Source organism: Lactuca saligna, chromosome 4 (assembly GCF_052625555.1).
Source record: "Lactuca saligna cultivar CGN05327 chromosome 4, ASM5262555v1, whole genome shotgun sequence".
Taxonomy (NCBI): Eukaryota; Viridiplantae; Streptophyta; class Magnoliopsida; order Asterales; family Asteraceae; genus Lactuca; species Lactuca saligna.
The window spans coordinates 36,634,764-36,649,527 of NC_136420.1; the positions used below are offsets into that span (position 1 = coordinate 36,634,764).

General features: G+C 30.0%; 1 protein-coding gene across 1 annotated transcript; it reads left to right on the plus strand.

The window, feature by feature from the left end:
- Positions 1 to 1,023: 1,023 nt before the first annotated feature.
- Positions 1,024 to 10,812, plus strand: LOC145041606 (serine carboxypeptidase-like 2). The gene is made up of 14 exons (XM_078989741.1): positions 1,024 to 1,210; positions 1,395 to 1,540; positions 8,310 to 8,383; positions 8,492 to 8,614; positions 8,705 to 8,807; positions 8,894 to 8,931; positions 9,041 to 9,142; positions 9,211 to 9,297; positions 9,370 to 9,444; positions 9,814 to 9,885; positions 9,963 to 10,111; positions 10,189 to 10,302; positions 10,375 to 10,429; positions 10,536 to 10,812. The coding sequence occupies exons 1-14, from the start codon at positions 1,059 to 1,061 to the stop codon at positions 10,629 to 10,631; spliced, it is 1,386 nt and encodes a 461-aa protein (XP_078845867.1). The 5' UTR covers positions 1,024 to 1,058; the 3' UTR covers positions 10,632 to 10,812.
- Positions 10,813 to 14,764: the final 3,952 nt, after the last annotated feature.

Genomic DNA, 14,764 nt, shown 5'->3' on the forward strand with positions numbered 1-14,764 from the left:
AAATATAATAACATTTAAACACATAGAGATTACATTTATTCTACTAATTCAAGTATAGTAACAATAAGCATATAAAAACTATATTTTCGGGTCTACTCTATAGCTTGAGTATAATAATATAAAACACATAAAGATTACATTTTTACTTTACTAGCTCTCTATCCTAACATACATGAATATATATTGTAATACATAATATAGTGAGATAACTCACCTAATTACGATAAGCACAACAAGCGCGTATCACCTAATTTAGGTATAGCTTGGAAAGTTGCGAGCGTAACTCACCAGAATTCCTATTTATTATCATTGCTCTTAAAAATTTAAAGATCAATTTGATGAATGAAAATTAACTAAACAATGCCTCTATTTATACTTGAATTTGGAATCGCCGACTTAAATCAAAGTAGCTTAGTTATTGAAATAAAAATAACACGTATACCGTGAATAAATTTTTTATTTTATCTTAAAAGTATATCAATATGAATGTTTATTTGTAAAGAATAAAAAATTATGAATTTTGGTGTAAATAAAATCATTTTTCCATATAAATAGCTCTTAAAAAAAAAAAAATTATGTTTTTGTATATATTAGGGTAATGAGTAGCATAGTTTAAGGAAACATGTTTTGTTGGAAACACAAGTGTATTCTTTATCCATTTCCGCTTGTACAACAAAGGCTTTTGCGGCAAAATTAAAGAGTGCTGAGAACAATTCCCTATTCTCAACATTTTTTATTTTCTTAATTGAACTTACCTCTCTCTCTATCATATATATATATATATATATATATATATATATATATATATATATATATATATATATATATATAATTCTCAAACGTGGACTATGCAAGAAAATAATAATAATAATAATAATAATAATAATAAATAAATAAATAAATAAAGTTTGGATTCACTTTTTGTAAACAACCCATTTTGCCATTTACTCAAAATTTAATTGAAGATTTAATATTTTCAAAAGGAACCATGGTGGAAGGCTTCTATTTATACTAGCCAATCAGTTATTGTGGGATCAAAAAAAATTGCCACCTCAAAAATGGAGTACGGATTGAATGCCATAACGCTTTCCTCGCTGCTGCTCTTTCTTTTAACACTTGAGTCGAGCTTCATAACTCTTTCGCAATCTAAATCAATCGTCAAAACCCTTCCTGGATATCCTGGTCAACTTCCATTCAAGCTCGAAACGGGGTATCGTTTTCTCAACCTTTATGAAAAAACTGGTTTCATATATATCATATAGAAAGTCATCGATTTACACTTCTTAGCTGTAACAGAGGTTATTAGTTCATCGGAAAATGTGGTGCATTATAGAAATTAACACAAATACGTTCACGCTTTATTCTAATTAAAACATTGTTGTATTGTGTGGAAGTTATGTGGGAATAGGAGAGAAGGAAGAAGCACAGTTTTTCTACTACTTTGTTGAATCAGAACGAAATCCAGAAGAAGACCCGCTGATATTTTATCTTACCGGAGGTCCTGGTTGTTCTGCTGTCATTACGTTCTTCTATCAAATCGGTATAATCTCTTCTGTCTTTGTTAGTAAATGGATTTTTTTTAAGTATTTCATAAAATTGTCTTCCTGAGGTTTAAAAATGTTGCATGGTAGAAATGTAGAATTATTGATTTAATTTACATGGCATTGCAAGAGGTTGTTGAAAACATAAAATGGGTTGCTCGAAATATTTGACTAATGTTGATAAAAATTACTAGAGTAGTTTGAAAGTACATGTTTAGTTGAATATTAAATGAAATATTTTTCAATATGGTTTATAACATGAAAAATATTTTATATATGAATTGTTACTATCACTGAGGATTCTAGAGAATAGTAGAAAGAGTAAATTACACGAATGGTTCTTATGGTTTAGGGTAATTTGTATGTTTGGTTCCTAACTTATTTTTTTAACTCGGAAAGTTCATATTGTTTGTTTTTGTTACACGTTTGGTCCTTATCTTACCTAAAAAGACTATTTTGTCATTGATTTTTTAATTTATTTAAATAAATACACTCTCAACCCCACTCCTCTCACATTACCCTACCTATCCCATCATTTTTCCATATTCAAATAATAATCTTTTAGGTAAAACAGGGACCAAGCGTGTAACAAAAACAAATAGAAGGAACCAAACGCGTAACAAAAACAAACAGTAGGGACCTTCCGAGTTAAAAAAGTAAGTTAGGGACCAAACGTGCAAATTACCCCAAACCATAGGGACCATTCGTGTAATTTAATATGGTAGAAATCAATGTTTTAAAACCCAGGTTTTTAGTTGATCCAGTGTGACGACCGGTTCACGGGTCAACCGGTTGAACCGCCGGGTCAACCCGGTTTATGGTATTTTTTTATTTTTATATATTTTTACTTTCCTGCATAATGCATAAACATATAAAACCAATAATTTGATGTAGACAAAATTTTAATATTGAAAAACATTAAAGAAACCACAAATGATTCGTTGTTTTGGTGTTTGCTATTTGTATCCAACTATCAAAACCCTATTAAAATGGGTCAACCTAGTTTTAACCGGTTCAACATAAACGGTCGAACCGCGGTTCAAGGAAAACTCGGCCGGTTCGATCCGGTTCGTATTTTTACAAAAAACAGTTCTCAATTGACCCGCCTTTTACCCCGGGTCACGGTCCAACCGGGTCAACCCGGGTTTTAAAACATTGGTAGAAATAGAAGTTGATATGTTAAAAGTAGTTGATAGCATATTTTAAATTGTTCGTAGGCAAGTTAGAGTGTGTACACTTTAATTACCCAAATAAATAAACAAGCTTGAGTTTTAAGAAAGTAAAACATTTGTATTAACGAAATAAGAGACTATGTGCTTTTGCATTGAAATCAGTTAATTCGAGTTTTATGCGCGACACAAGTGTGTTAGATTCTTTCCTTTTTATCTTTCTATTAAGATATACTAGTTTTATGTGATAAGTTCGATAGATTTTTTTTTCTAACCGGTTAATATAATCTACTTCTAACCTACACATAATTTTTATCTATGTTCACGATAAGACTTGAACCCCTCAATGTAAAAGAGGAAGAGTATCACCTGATACAACTAGGCTAGAAGCCTTTGATCATTAGATTCTTTTACTATGGTATGACTTAGGAGCCCATGACTAATCCTTACACTTATTATTTTTAATCTTCTACTTTTACGAGTTAATCTTCAAATAAATAAGATTATTTTATCTTACCAACGAGGACTGATGTCATAGCTTAAAGTAACATGTCAATTACGTTAGCATGAGATTTACCAACGAAAAATTGACTTATCAAGATAATTATCTTTTTATTTTGTTCACATTTGGGTAAATTCTGTTTTTTATATATAAATTTGAGTAACAAACTTGTTGAAAATATTTACATATGACCACTACGACCAGCTGCAAGTTAGAGTTGGTATAGCCGATCATAATTATCATATGTGAACATTTTCAACAAGTTTGTTACCTAGATGTGTAAAAAAAAAAAAATATATATCCACACGTGGAAAAAACAAGAACGTAATACCATGATAACTCAATTTCCCTTTTTATTAAGTCGATCAATCATAATGTTTGCAATAATAATATATTCCGTTAAATTTCCTTAAAATAATATTTATAACCATTTATAAGTATTTAAATTAGCCACGACATGTTAAGAGCCATTTGTGTGTGTGTGTCTATATATATATATATATATATATATATATATATATATATATATATATATATATATATATATATATATATTAGACAAGAGCAATGCTATCTATGTAAATAAAAATCATTTCTATTTTTATATATATTAGACAAGAGCAATGCTATCTATGTAAATAAAAATCATTTCTATTTTTTGTGTTTTAATTTAATGTAATATATGAAGCAAACTTAATTGAAGATGGTGTTCTTCTTCAACGTTATTGGTCTGAATCTATGTACTTTTACTTTCTATTAATTAATATCTTAAACTATCAAATTCTATAAATTGATATGCATTTTTTTCTCTTCTGAAGTTTTTTTTATAAATGTAGCGTTATAAAAAAATATATTTACCAAAATTGTGTGGTTTTAAAAATATTTTCCTTTTAGGTTAAATTTATACCAAATCAAAATTAGAATGTAAAATAAAAAAAAAAAAGAATGATAATTGATTAATGAGGTTAATTAGTTTTTTATTTTTGTTAAGAAGGTAACTTTTTTTTTACAATTCTTGATAACAAACTTATTAGAAATGTTCAAAAATATGATTATTATAACCAACTATAACAAATTAAAACATTTGTTCTCTAAATATGTATAAAAAAAATTATCTAAATATAAACAAAACTAAAAAGTAATTACCAACATAAGTCAATTTCCCTACAAATAACAAACTTAATCTGCGTCACAAAACATTTATTATCACGTTCATTTGGCCTTTGGGGGATATATCTTTTCGACAAATTCGTGAGTATCACTTGCAAATTCATCACTAAAGATATTTATTATTAGGTCGCTAATCTCTCACATATCAATGTTTCAAATTGGTTATTCGGTCATTAATTCTGGTAAATTTTAAGATTGTGTTTTTTTTAATCTAAAAAAAAATACGTTAATTCATAAAATTCTATATGTATTTCGTCAATCATCTCATCTACTATAATAAATGAAAAAAAAAAATTTATCACGTGTCAATCTGTAATGAGTTTTTGATATTTATCATTTTGTGATATTTTTTAAATAAATAATATCCAGATGTAAATTTATAGTTTCTTTATTTTTTAAAATTAAAAAGTCACATAATATTTATAGTTATATAAGTAAACTAGTAAATGTAATAAATATTATATTAATTTGCAATTAATATGTTTTTTATTTTAAAATTTCATTCCTTATTTCAAAACTTAATTTTAAAAAATATTTATTATTTATATTTTAATATTTTTTTTAATTACACCTATTATATATATGAAATACAAAATGCAAAAAGTTTTAATAGTAGAAAACCATACATTATCATTCAAATACCTATTGGTCGACAAACATCTAATATCAAAGTTTGACATTGATTCAAAATTCTCTATTTTGTCTCATATTTTGCATTGCAACATACATTTTCACTATTTATTCACGTATTTGTGTTTGTCGGAAATCCCTCGCTGATAGTCTACAAACTACATGAAATATATACACTGACAATTTTGTCGTTGATCCATCGTTGTTTGCCTAAAATTAGTTAGGGTATTTATACATGGTTGATTTCCTCGCTGAAATCTCATTTTCTAGTATGAGCAGGATACACAACATATTTCCCTTTCCCCAATAACAACCATAATTTTATTTTACATATGGATAAAAATAAAAATAAAATAAAATCTTTTTATTTTAATTATTTACAAAAATATTAGTATAATTTTGGAAAATATAGTGAATTCATTTAAACTTTTAAACATTTATAAAAATGAACATCAATGACTATTTTGGATAATGTGCTATTTGTTTTTCATTTGAAAGTTTTTTAAAATTTCTTTCTATTTATTTTCGAAATGTCAAATATCACCAATTAATCTACCAAAAATCATCTTTTATGCCTGTATATTATTTTCTATTTTTGCAATGTCAACATATCACCAATTTTTTTAACCAAAAGTTATCTTTTATGCATGTAAAACATATTACTTTTTAGTTGCTACATTTCTTTAATTTTTTATTAAATGGCAATAAAAAACAAAACATTGTCTCGAAAATTCCTATTTGTTTATCAGATTTAGGACATGTTATACAAAATTTGGAATATGTTTTTCTTTCTTGTCTAAAATCCGATATACATTTTTTATCATAAAATGTTCTTTTAATGTGTTTGAAATAAAATTATAATGTCTCTATTTCGAACAGTGACCATTTTGGTAAAACCCAAAAAGTAAGGTTATTTTACTATGTTCCAAAATTTTCGATGGTCATTTTTGTGAATATTTATTTTATAAAAGAAACCAATAAATTTTACATTTATTTGGATAACCTAAACCTTTTTGTGAAGTTTAAACCTTAAACTCTTTATTAATTTATTAATCTCATTATATGTACTGTTGTATAACTAGTAATCAAGTGGTGGTATAGTTTTGACGATGATATTGTTACCTTTTAATTGCTATTATTTATCACATGAAACGTTCAAAATAACTCCTTTACTCTCACCACTTTGTGTTATGGTGCTCTTCTAGCGAGACAAGGGAGTGATTTCGATCAACAATCATAACAAAATTCTTGGATATTTGTTTGCTAGCACATCATAACCTAATTTAAAATATGTCGACTTTTTTTCTTAAATAAAAACCTGAGTGGAACGACCCACCCCACACCCCACAGTGCAACTAGTAGACGACAACCATTTTGAGACAGGATATGGACGGAAAAAAAAAAATGGGAATCAAGCCTCGAAAGAGAGAATGGAGTCATCGGCCATGGAAGGAGATGAATTCTTAATCTTACATGAATGTGAAAGTGAAACCTTCGCACTAGCGAGGGAAGGTTCATCGGAGATGATGAAACCATCATCATGGAGTGGGTAGTGCGTGTTACGTGTAGGTTTCGAACTAGGGTTTAAGTCGTGTCTAAGTAGGATTCTTAGCGAGGAATTGGATGGGTAAGTGAGGGACATTATTTGACCAAGTCATTAATGTCTTAGGGTCTCTTTCTTTCATTTTTGAATGGTTCAATTTAAAGCCAGTTCTAAATGATTAAAGCATTCAGGCATTTGGAACGCCAAAATTCTATCTCAGGGGCTACAAAGCCTCTAAACGATTAGCATTTACACCCCATATAAACCATTATTTTCCTTCCTTTTCCCCACCATCCTCTCTTCTAGTTTCTTTCTCTTTTCTTGTGACTGATGTTTTGCACAAAGACGAAGGAAATCCGACGAAGAAGCCCTAACACCAAAAAAGAAGAAGAAGAGAAAGTGTATATGTAAAGAAAAAGAACAAATGGGAGAAGGTGAAAGACCATTGGAGACTGTAGGTCTAATTTCTTACTTCTTGTTTATACCTTACATGTTGGTTTCAATTTCACCTGCAACGAACAAAGGAAAGGAGAAGAACCGCCAGAATAGTAACACCAAACTAGGGAGAGGAAAAGTATGTCACCGATTAAGAGTATGTTGCAGATCAGAAAGAAGAATGAGAAGGGAGAGAAGATATCAACCCATATAATCTATGTTGTTTATCAAAGTCCCTTTGGCTAAAATGATTCTCTCAAATGAAAGTTCATGATTCAAGTATCAGTAGAACACATAGGATTACGTTACGGCTAGTTTAAAAAAAAAAAAACTGACTAATGGATTTTTATTTAAATTTTCAATAAATTCTTAATATAAATATTAATAAAGTTTAAAACTAAATTATAACTATAGAAAAACACAAAGACCGGGCTAAAACTTCGAAAAACCTTTTTTACCTGGTCTTGTAGATTTAATAGGTATCCAGATTTTTTCGTTATTTTGATCAAATATTACAACTTTGCTAAAGATTATCCTATTTTTAACCAATAACATAAATATTTATAAATGTAACAAATTTACTTTTATATATATATATATATATATATATATATATATATATATATATATATATATATATATATATATATATATATATATATTAAAGATATGAATGTTATGAATAGTAAAGTTATCATTTTTTTTTTTGTAGAATTGATCCCTACACTTTGCTCCTCATTATTTACCTATTTTGATATTTTTTGTCTTTGCAATCAATATTTTTATACTTTTTAGAAACCTTTTAATATTTAAAGTTTGGCCACAAAACTTTAATTGTTTGACAGCTTTGATCCCTTTTCTAAAAATTTGTTAATTTTTACCCCTTTAATAATTTATCCGTTTTGACACTTCTGATCCTTGCAGCAAAAACTTTTACATTTTTCATAAATACATGAAAAAAACGGTCCGGGGCAAAGCCCGTGCTTTTTATCCTTGCACTTTCTACGTCTGTCTTATTTATCGATTCGGAAACAACATTGAAAATTTCTGGCCTCCGCGTAGTGGGGGTAACATTTCTAGTTATAAATAAAGGAAACACAGCTATTATTGTTAATTTCTAGAAATGGAAATGTGCACCCAAGTACTTTCATACTCTTTGCTACCACTTCAAACACTCTATGTTTCTCTTATAAAGAAATAATACATGTGTTTAAAAAAATTATAAAAGTGGTCTCCCTCTAATAAAAATAACAGATTACCCTCCTGTAGGGGGGGTTAATATCACTGGAGTTCTAATGAATAAGTAATTCTTTTCACAGGTCCACTTAGTTTTAACTTTGAGAACGCTCCTGAAAACATCACATTATCATTAAATCCAAACTCGTGGACAAAGGTATGTTTTTTTCACAACAATTGCTAGTATATTTTTATATTTTAAACCCAGAAAGTATTTATGTTATGTATGTCGGCTAAAACTTATATGGTTGGTTATACTGCATAGATGGCGAATGTCATATTCGTTGATATGCCTGCTGGCACTGGATTCTCGTATGCCACATCTAAAGAAGGATGGATTAGTAGCGATAGCATTGTGGTCAAACAATCTATTGATTTTCTTAGAAAGGTACAAATAAAATTTTCTTTTATTCATGTTTTGAATTTAAAATCAATATTAACTTTACAAACTTTATATGTATCGGTTGATGTACAACAGTTTCTTATCGATCATCCTAAATTTTCAAAAAATCCACTATACATATCGGGCATTTCTTATATGGGCATTGTCACACCTATCGTTACTTTGGAAGCGTACAATGGTAAACGGTTTCCTTCGATGCTATATGTATTTTTATCTCACCTTTTCGAAAAAATATTTTGATCGTTGAAATTTTTTTGTGTTTAGCTAACGAACGTGGTGATCAACCTCCAATGAATATTCAAGTAAACGCCCCAACTTCATGAACTAAAAGCTCAATTTTTAATATAAAATATAAAATTTTTAAATCAAAAATATAAAACTAATCTTTGTTTTATATGAATTTGGATATAGGGTTACATTCTTTGCAGTCCTCTTACTAACAAGTTCATGGACTTTAATTCTAGAGTTGAATATAGTCATCGTATGGCACTTATATCCGATGACATTTATAAGGTAATAACTTGACATTTTAAAAAATTACCACTAAATACTTGTATGATAATAATAATCTTATTTTGCAGGATGCAATAGAAAATTGTCATGGTAATTACGTAAACAAAAATGTTGCCAATTCGGTATGCGTAAATAGTCTTAAAAGATACGAAGAGGTAAGTCAATTGAATTCATTTGTAAGACAATATTGGCTTTAAACATGTAGCAATCTAAATTTTAAAATGCAGTGCACAAGTGGGTTAAATATTGAAGATATCTTGGAGCCACTTTGTAATAAATCAGATCTAAAGCCATATTGTCGAGTAATCCATCTCTTCTTAAGACTTTACTTGTTACACCTGAAAAGAATAGAAAAGGCAGTATGGGACAAGCTTTATATGCATATTTGTGATGATGAAGACGAGTGAGAGATTGTCAACTTTTGCACAAACAATTTCACTTTTTCAGTTGGACAAAAAATTACAATTTTTGTCTAATTAATATTAATTTCAATCCTAGTCGAGTGCGCATCGAACTCATTCGTTTAATACAACATAATAAATGTGACTGAAATACCTTTAACCAAGAAATAACTTATAAATATATGGTTGATCAGATTAATTAAAATGAAACACAAGGATTGTGGTTCCAAAATCTAATTAACACACTCATATTGTTTTTTATCTATTTAGGAGTACTATTATGATTTTGCAGCGGATTGGGCAAATGATGAAGCTGTGCAACAAGCTCTCAACATTCGACAGGTGTTGTTTAACTTTATATGCCTTATATTTCCTAAAAGATGTTATAAGTTTGGGATTATCATTGGATTTATGTTCAGGAAACGATTGGAAAATGGGAGTTCTTCAACACAACAATGCATTACACTGAAGGAAAAAATGACACATTTTGTTATGCTTATGATATCTTTAGTAGTTTTGAATACCATAAGAAACTTGTTAGAAAAAATTGTCGAGCTTTGATCTTTAGGTAATTTACAAGATTCACTCAACCCTAATTGAACCATAGTTAAATATTATAAATAATGTTTTAAAATATATTGACAGCGGTGATCATGACATGACATTTCCATATGTTGGAATCGAGCAATGGATAGTTGCTCTTAATCTTAAAGTCGTGATCCCATGGAAGCCATTCTATGTAAACAATCAAGTCGGAGGGTGAGAGTCTACTTCATTTTGTTAGTCCATACTTCGATATTATGTTTACCGAATTCATGGTTTGTCTTGCAGATATGAAATGACATATGCGCAAAATGATTTCTCATTAACATTTGCTACAGTCAAAGTAAGATTCACAATAGTTGTAACTATCAATGTTCTTTATTTACATATATTTAGGTATTCATGCGAGTTGTTGTTAATAAAGATATCTTTTACTGATGTAATTGTAGGGTGCGGGTCATTCTGTGGCACAATACAAGCCAAAAGAAGCAATGGTTCTAACTGAGAGGTGGCTTGCTTTAAAAAGTTACTTAGGTGATATGTAGCAATGATTTAAGTTTATGATCAACGTTTGTGAAAGTTTGATTTTAATCTATTTTGATGTTGTAATCGAGAGAGAATGATTCATTGATGTTGAATAATGAGTTGATTTTCATCTCTTTTGATGTTATAATCAAAAGAGAAGGATTCATTGATGTTGAATAATGACGAGTTGGTTTAAAATAAGATGGCATTTATTGGGATAATCACAAAAATGACCACATTATGATAAGGCCTTGACAAAATTTACCACCTATTAGGTTTTAACAATTAAATCATATCTTGCTAGTATTCTAAAAATCATTTTCCAAATATGTGTCGAAACGCATATGAGAACTGATGGGTTTTGGTCATAAGACATCCTATGTGCTCATACAAACCCTAATGCTTGGATCTAGGTTTCTCTATTGTACATGCTTTGAATCCAAGACTATAAACCCTAATTCTAGCATTCAAATAATCATATTAACATAAGAATGAGTTTATAATGTTACCTTGATTGTTATGTAGAAATAACAATCTCAAATCTCCTTGTATTGACTTTGGAATGCTTAGAGTCACAAGTGTCACTCCTCTAATGGTTCACAAACACCATAAGCAAGAGGATGAAGAGGAGAGAGGTTGGAGGCTGTCAAAAACATGTGTAAACCTTTACAAGAACATCAGCCACGTTTTTTAGCCTTAAAGGGTCTTTATATAGTTGGGCTATTAGGGTTATCTAACAAGGAAACCCTAATTTGGATGCTTAAGCCCTAAGCAACCCATAGACTCCTTTTATTAAGCCCATGGACGATTTCCTTATGGGTTTCTCATTAGAATTCGTCCATCCCTTAATACAAGGCAATCCATGGCCCAAATTGCAATTATCTTATAATTACAATTCCAGTCCCTTAAGTTTAATTAATCTCTTTTAGTCACAAAACTAATTACCAATTAATTATTGACTAATATTAATTAAACAATATGATTTCTCCTTTAATATATTATTCCCATAATATATTAATAAATCATATTTAATCCTTACTCTCCATAATTCATCCTATCAAGTTGCTTTGGTGAAGGCAACCCAAAAGGACCATGCACCATCGGGTCAAGTACATACCAAAATAGTTATGGACTTAGACACTAATCCAACAGTCTCCCACTTGGATAAGTCTAACAACTATTATGCGTATGACTTCAGATCCCGATCTGCAATCGTAGCTTTCCAAAGCCGCTGTCAACTCTGATCATATCAGATACGTGTGTCCTTAGATAAGGGATCATATATTCCTCCATTCTTGATATCGTCTGAGATATGATTTCTAATCATTCTCTTTGTACTACTTCTCGATTTCTGATTTATGACGACAGACTAATTGAACAAATCAAATTAGCCCTAGCCCGGCCGAGCATTTACGTATGTCATCACTAAACCATCGAGGGGCCCAAAGATATCGCTTTTATCCTACCTTGGATAAAAGGAACGGATAAACTTTGATACAATGCTCGCTTGCACTCACTAACCAAATCACACACAACAATATGTTTTATAACACCAAGTTACTAGTGCGTTTACATATTATCAATGTGCAACCGATCAGCAAGATACAACTCACACATCTCGGTTTCAAGAATATAAGATGTTATCGTCTCACTAATCACTCGAGATAGTGATCCAAGTGAGCATGGGTTTAATCCAATGCTCAAATCATATTCGTAAGCACTCATGAACATTGCAGCAAACATTTTCTTATGTCTAATACTTTTCTAGACAATCCACACACCAATTCATGACAGTCTTCATTCATATCTACTTCCAACATATGAACGACTGTGGCCCGTTTGAATAATTCGATTATTCTTAATAAACTCAATTATTCTGGAAGTCAAAACATGCAAGGTGAAACACAAGAATAATACTAATCCCATGCGGCCTCAACCCTTTGAGTATAAACAAAACACGTTTTATTTATCACCATATCGATTACTCATTATTTGTCGTTTCGGGTAATCAACTTCTTACTTGAATTATTACACTTATCCCATGCTCCTAGCATGCACACAATGTTTACCTATGGTTCTTACTTTTGTGAAATAGAAAAATTGAACACGTTTCCAATCCTTCTCATTTTACAACTCCAAATCCATTTTCTTAAGTGTAAGAATATCAAATTCTTGTTACTTATAGAATATACTAGATTCTAACACTTTATGCAACGATCCTTTCGTAATGTCACTGCACCAAAGTCAAAAAGACTATTGCCAACGATATTACAAAGTCCTCCAACGAAGATTGTTACAAGACAATTCCTTAGATATGATGTCTCTCACTCAAAGTACATTCCTTTGAACATCCTTTTGCATAAAAGTTTCTAATCTAGATTTTCAATATTTACTTCCCAATATGGACACGATTCCATATTTTCCATATGACAACTAATTTCTTAATAGAATCTTATCTATTCATAATGATGTCGATATTGTCCATCCAATATGGAAACATTTCCATAATTTCCAATACTATACTTCCAACTACTCACAAGCGACCAATCTTCATCAAACTTTGGATTGTCCTTTGATAGTTGTTTAATTATTTTAGTCAAAACCGATTCTAGTCCCTTTTCCCTCTAAATGCGCTAGATATTTGGAAAATTTTAGAATGGTGAAACATTAAATCATTTGCAATCGATCCTATACTCGAAGCGTATGGGACATGACGCACAATGTTTTATTTGCTATGTTCTCAAAATTCGAATTGTGAAGAGGAATGCCGTAATCATAATCGAAACTTTAAGAACACACTATGTACCCTTGACTAAGTTTATTAACATTTCTCAACCTAATCCTTTAGATTTGAAATGAAGCATAATATTCTCTCCCTTAATTATAGTAAAACAACTTTATAACTCTTACAACTTTGCAAAGTATGACTCTAGTTTTCTATAATTAATATTGCCAACTATGCAATGTGTGCCTTAATAATCATACAATCATAACATTTATGCTCCCACTATCATGATTATTATTATAAAACATAACACTTATGCTCCCACTAGCTTCGACATGTATTCATAAACATCTTAACTTTCAGAAAAAGAATACTTATTGAATTTCTTAAGTTCATGTTTCTAATACTTAGTGCTTTGATAATCTTTTATCAAGGCTTCTTGAACTTGTACACCTTTGCCTTTAATAGTTGATATGTGTCTCTAAACAATGAATACTAATTGCCAAACCTCACAATTCAAATTATGGAAAGGGATACCGTAACCATGATTGAATTCGAGAATGCAATTTTACAATCACTATCTTTTAAAATCTTTCTTAGTGAAAGCATTTCCTCACAATCATTTTCATGAAGGAGGAAATTTTATGACACTTAGATTTAAACGGTGTATGTGTTCCTATCCATGTGAATTTGTTAAAACTAAAGTTTACGACAAATTCAAACTCATATGGATCGAACTTCCTTAATCTTGATTTCTTGCCTTATGGTAGCACAGTTGCCCACCACGTCTTCCAAGTAGTTAAGCAGCTCACCTTTTCCTATCAATGTACTTTCCATTGATCAAGGTCCTTGCCTTTTATGCATTCAAATGAGAACTCATAGGACTCACATGCATAATTAACTCGATTGGATTGGCACAGAAACAAAATAATGTCTTCACGATAGGTTGTAAACCTCAACTCGTGTGCTAGTGATGATCAATAAGGTTTATTTGATTTGTTCTTGAAACCTTTCAAGACCATTAAGACTCCCACTGACTCCTTGACATATAAGATTCTTTTGTCAATAAACATTTCTTGACAAACAAATATTCAAGAGTTAGTGTAGCTTGTATCAAAACACTTCATAAATTGGTCATAGTTGGTCTTTGTCTTATCCAAGACATCACAACTTTCCACATTTGATGAATGTTATAAACCTTTAATACTTTCCACTCATTGTCACAATCTTAACTTTAAGACTTGTTATTGAAACGAAGTATGATTGTCTTCTTGATTTGACCATTTCATCAATCTTTAATTCCTCTTCTTGGACATACAATTGTACCAAGACTCTCTTAGAGGATCAATTGAGATATGGTTCTTAATCATTAAGACCTATCATAAAGCATAAAAGCTACTCTCCCTTCTTCTTAGAATGGAGAAACTC

Excerpts from the sequence above, each read along its gene's own strand:
- LOC145041606 (XM_078989741.1), top strand. The coding sequence starts at position 1,059 with ATGGAGTACGGATTGAATGCCATAACGCTTTCCTCGCTGCTGCTCTTT. Across the intron at positions 1,541-8,309 it reads TACGTTCTTCTATCAAATCG|GTCCACTTAGTTTTAACTTT; the intron begins GTATAATCTCTT and ends TTCTTTTCACAG. Across the intron at positions 8,808-8,893 it reads TACTTTGGAAGCGTACAATG|CTAACGAACGTGGTGATCAA; the intron begins GTAAACGGTTTC and ends TTTTGTGTTTAG.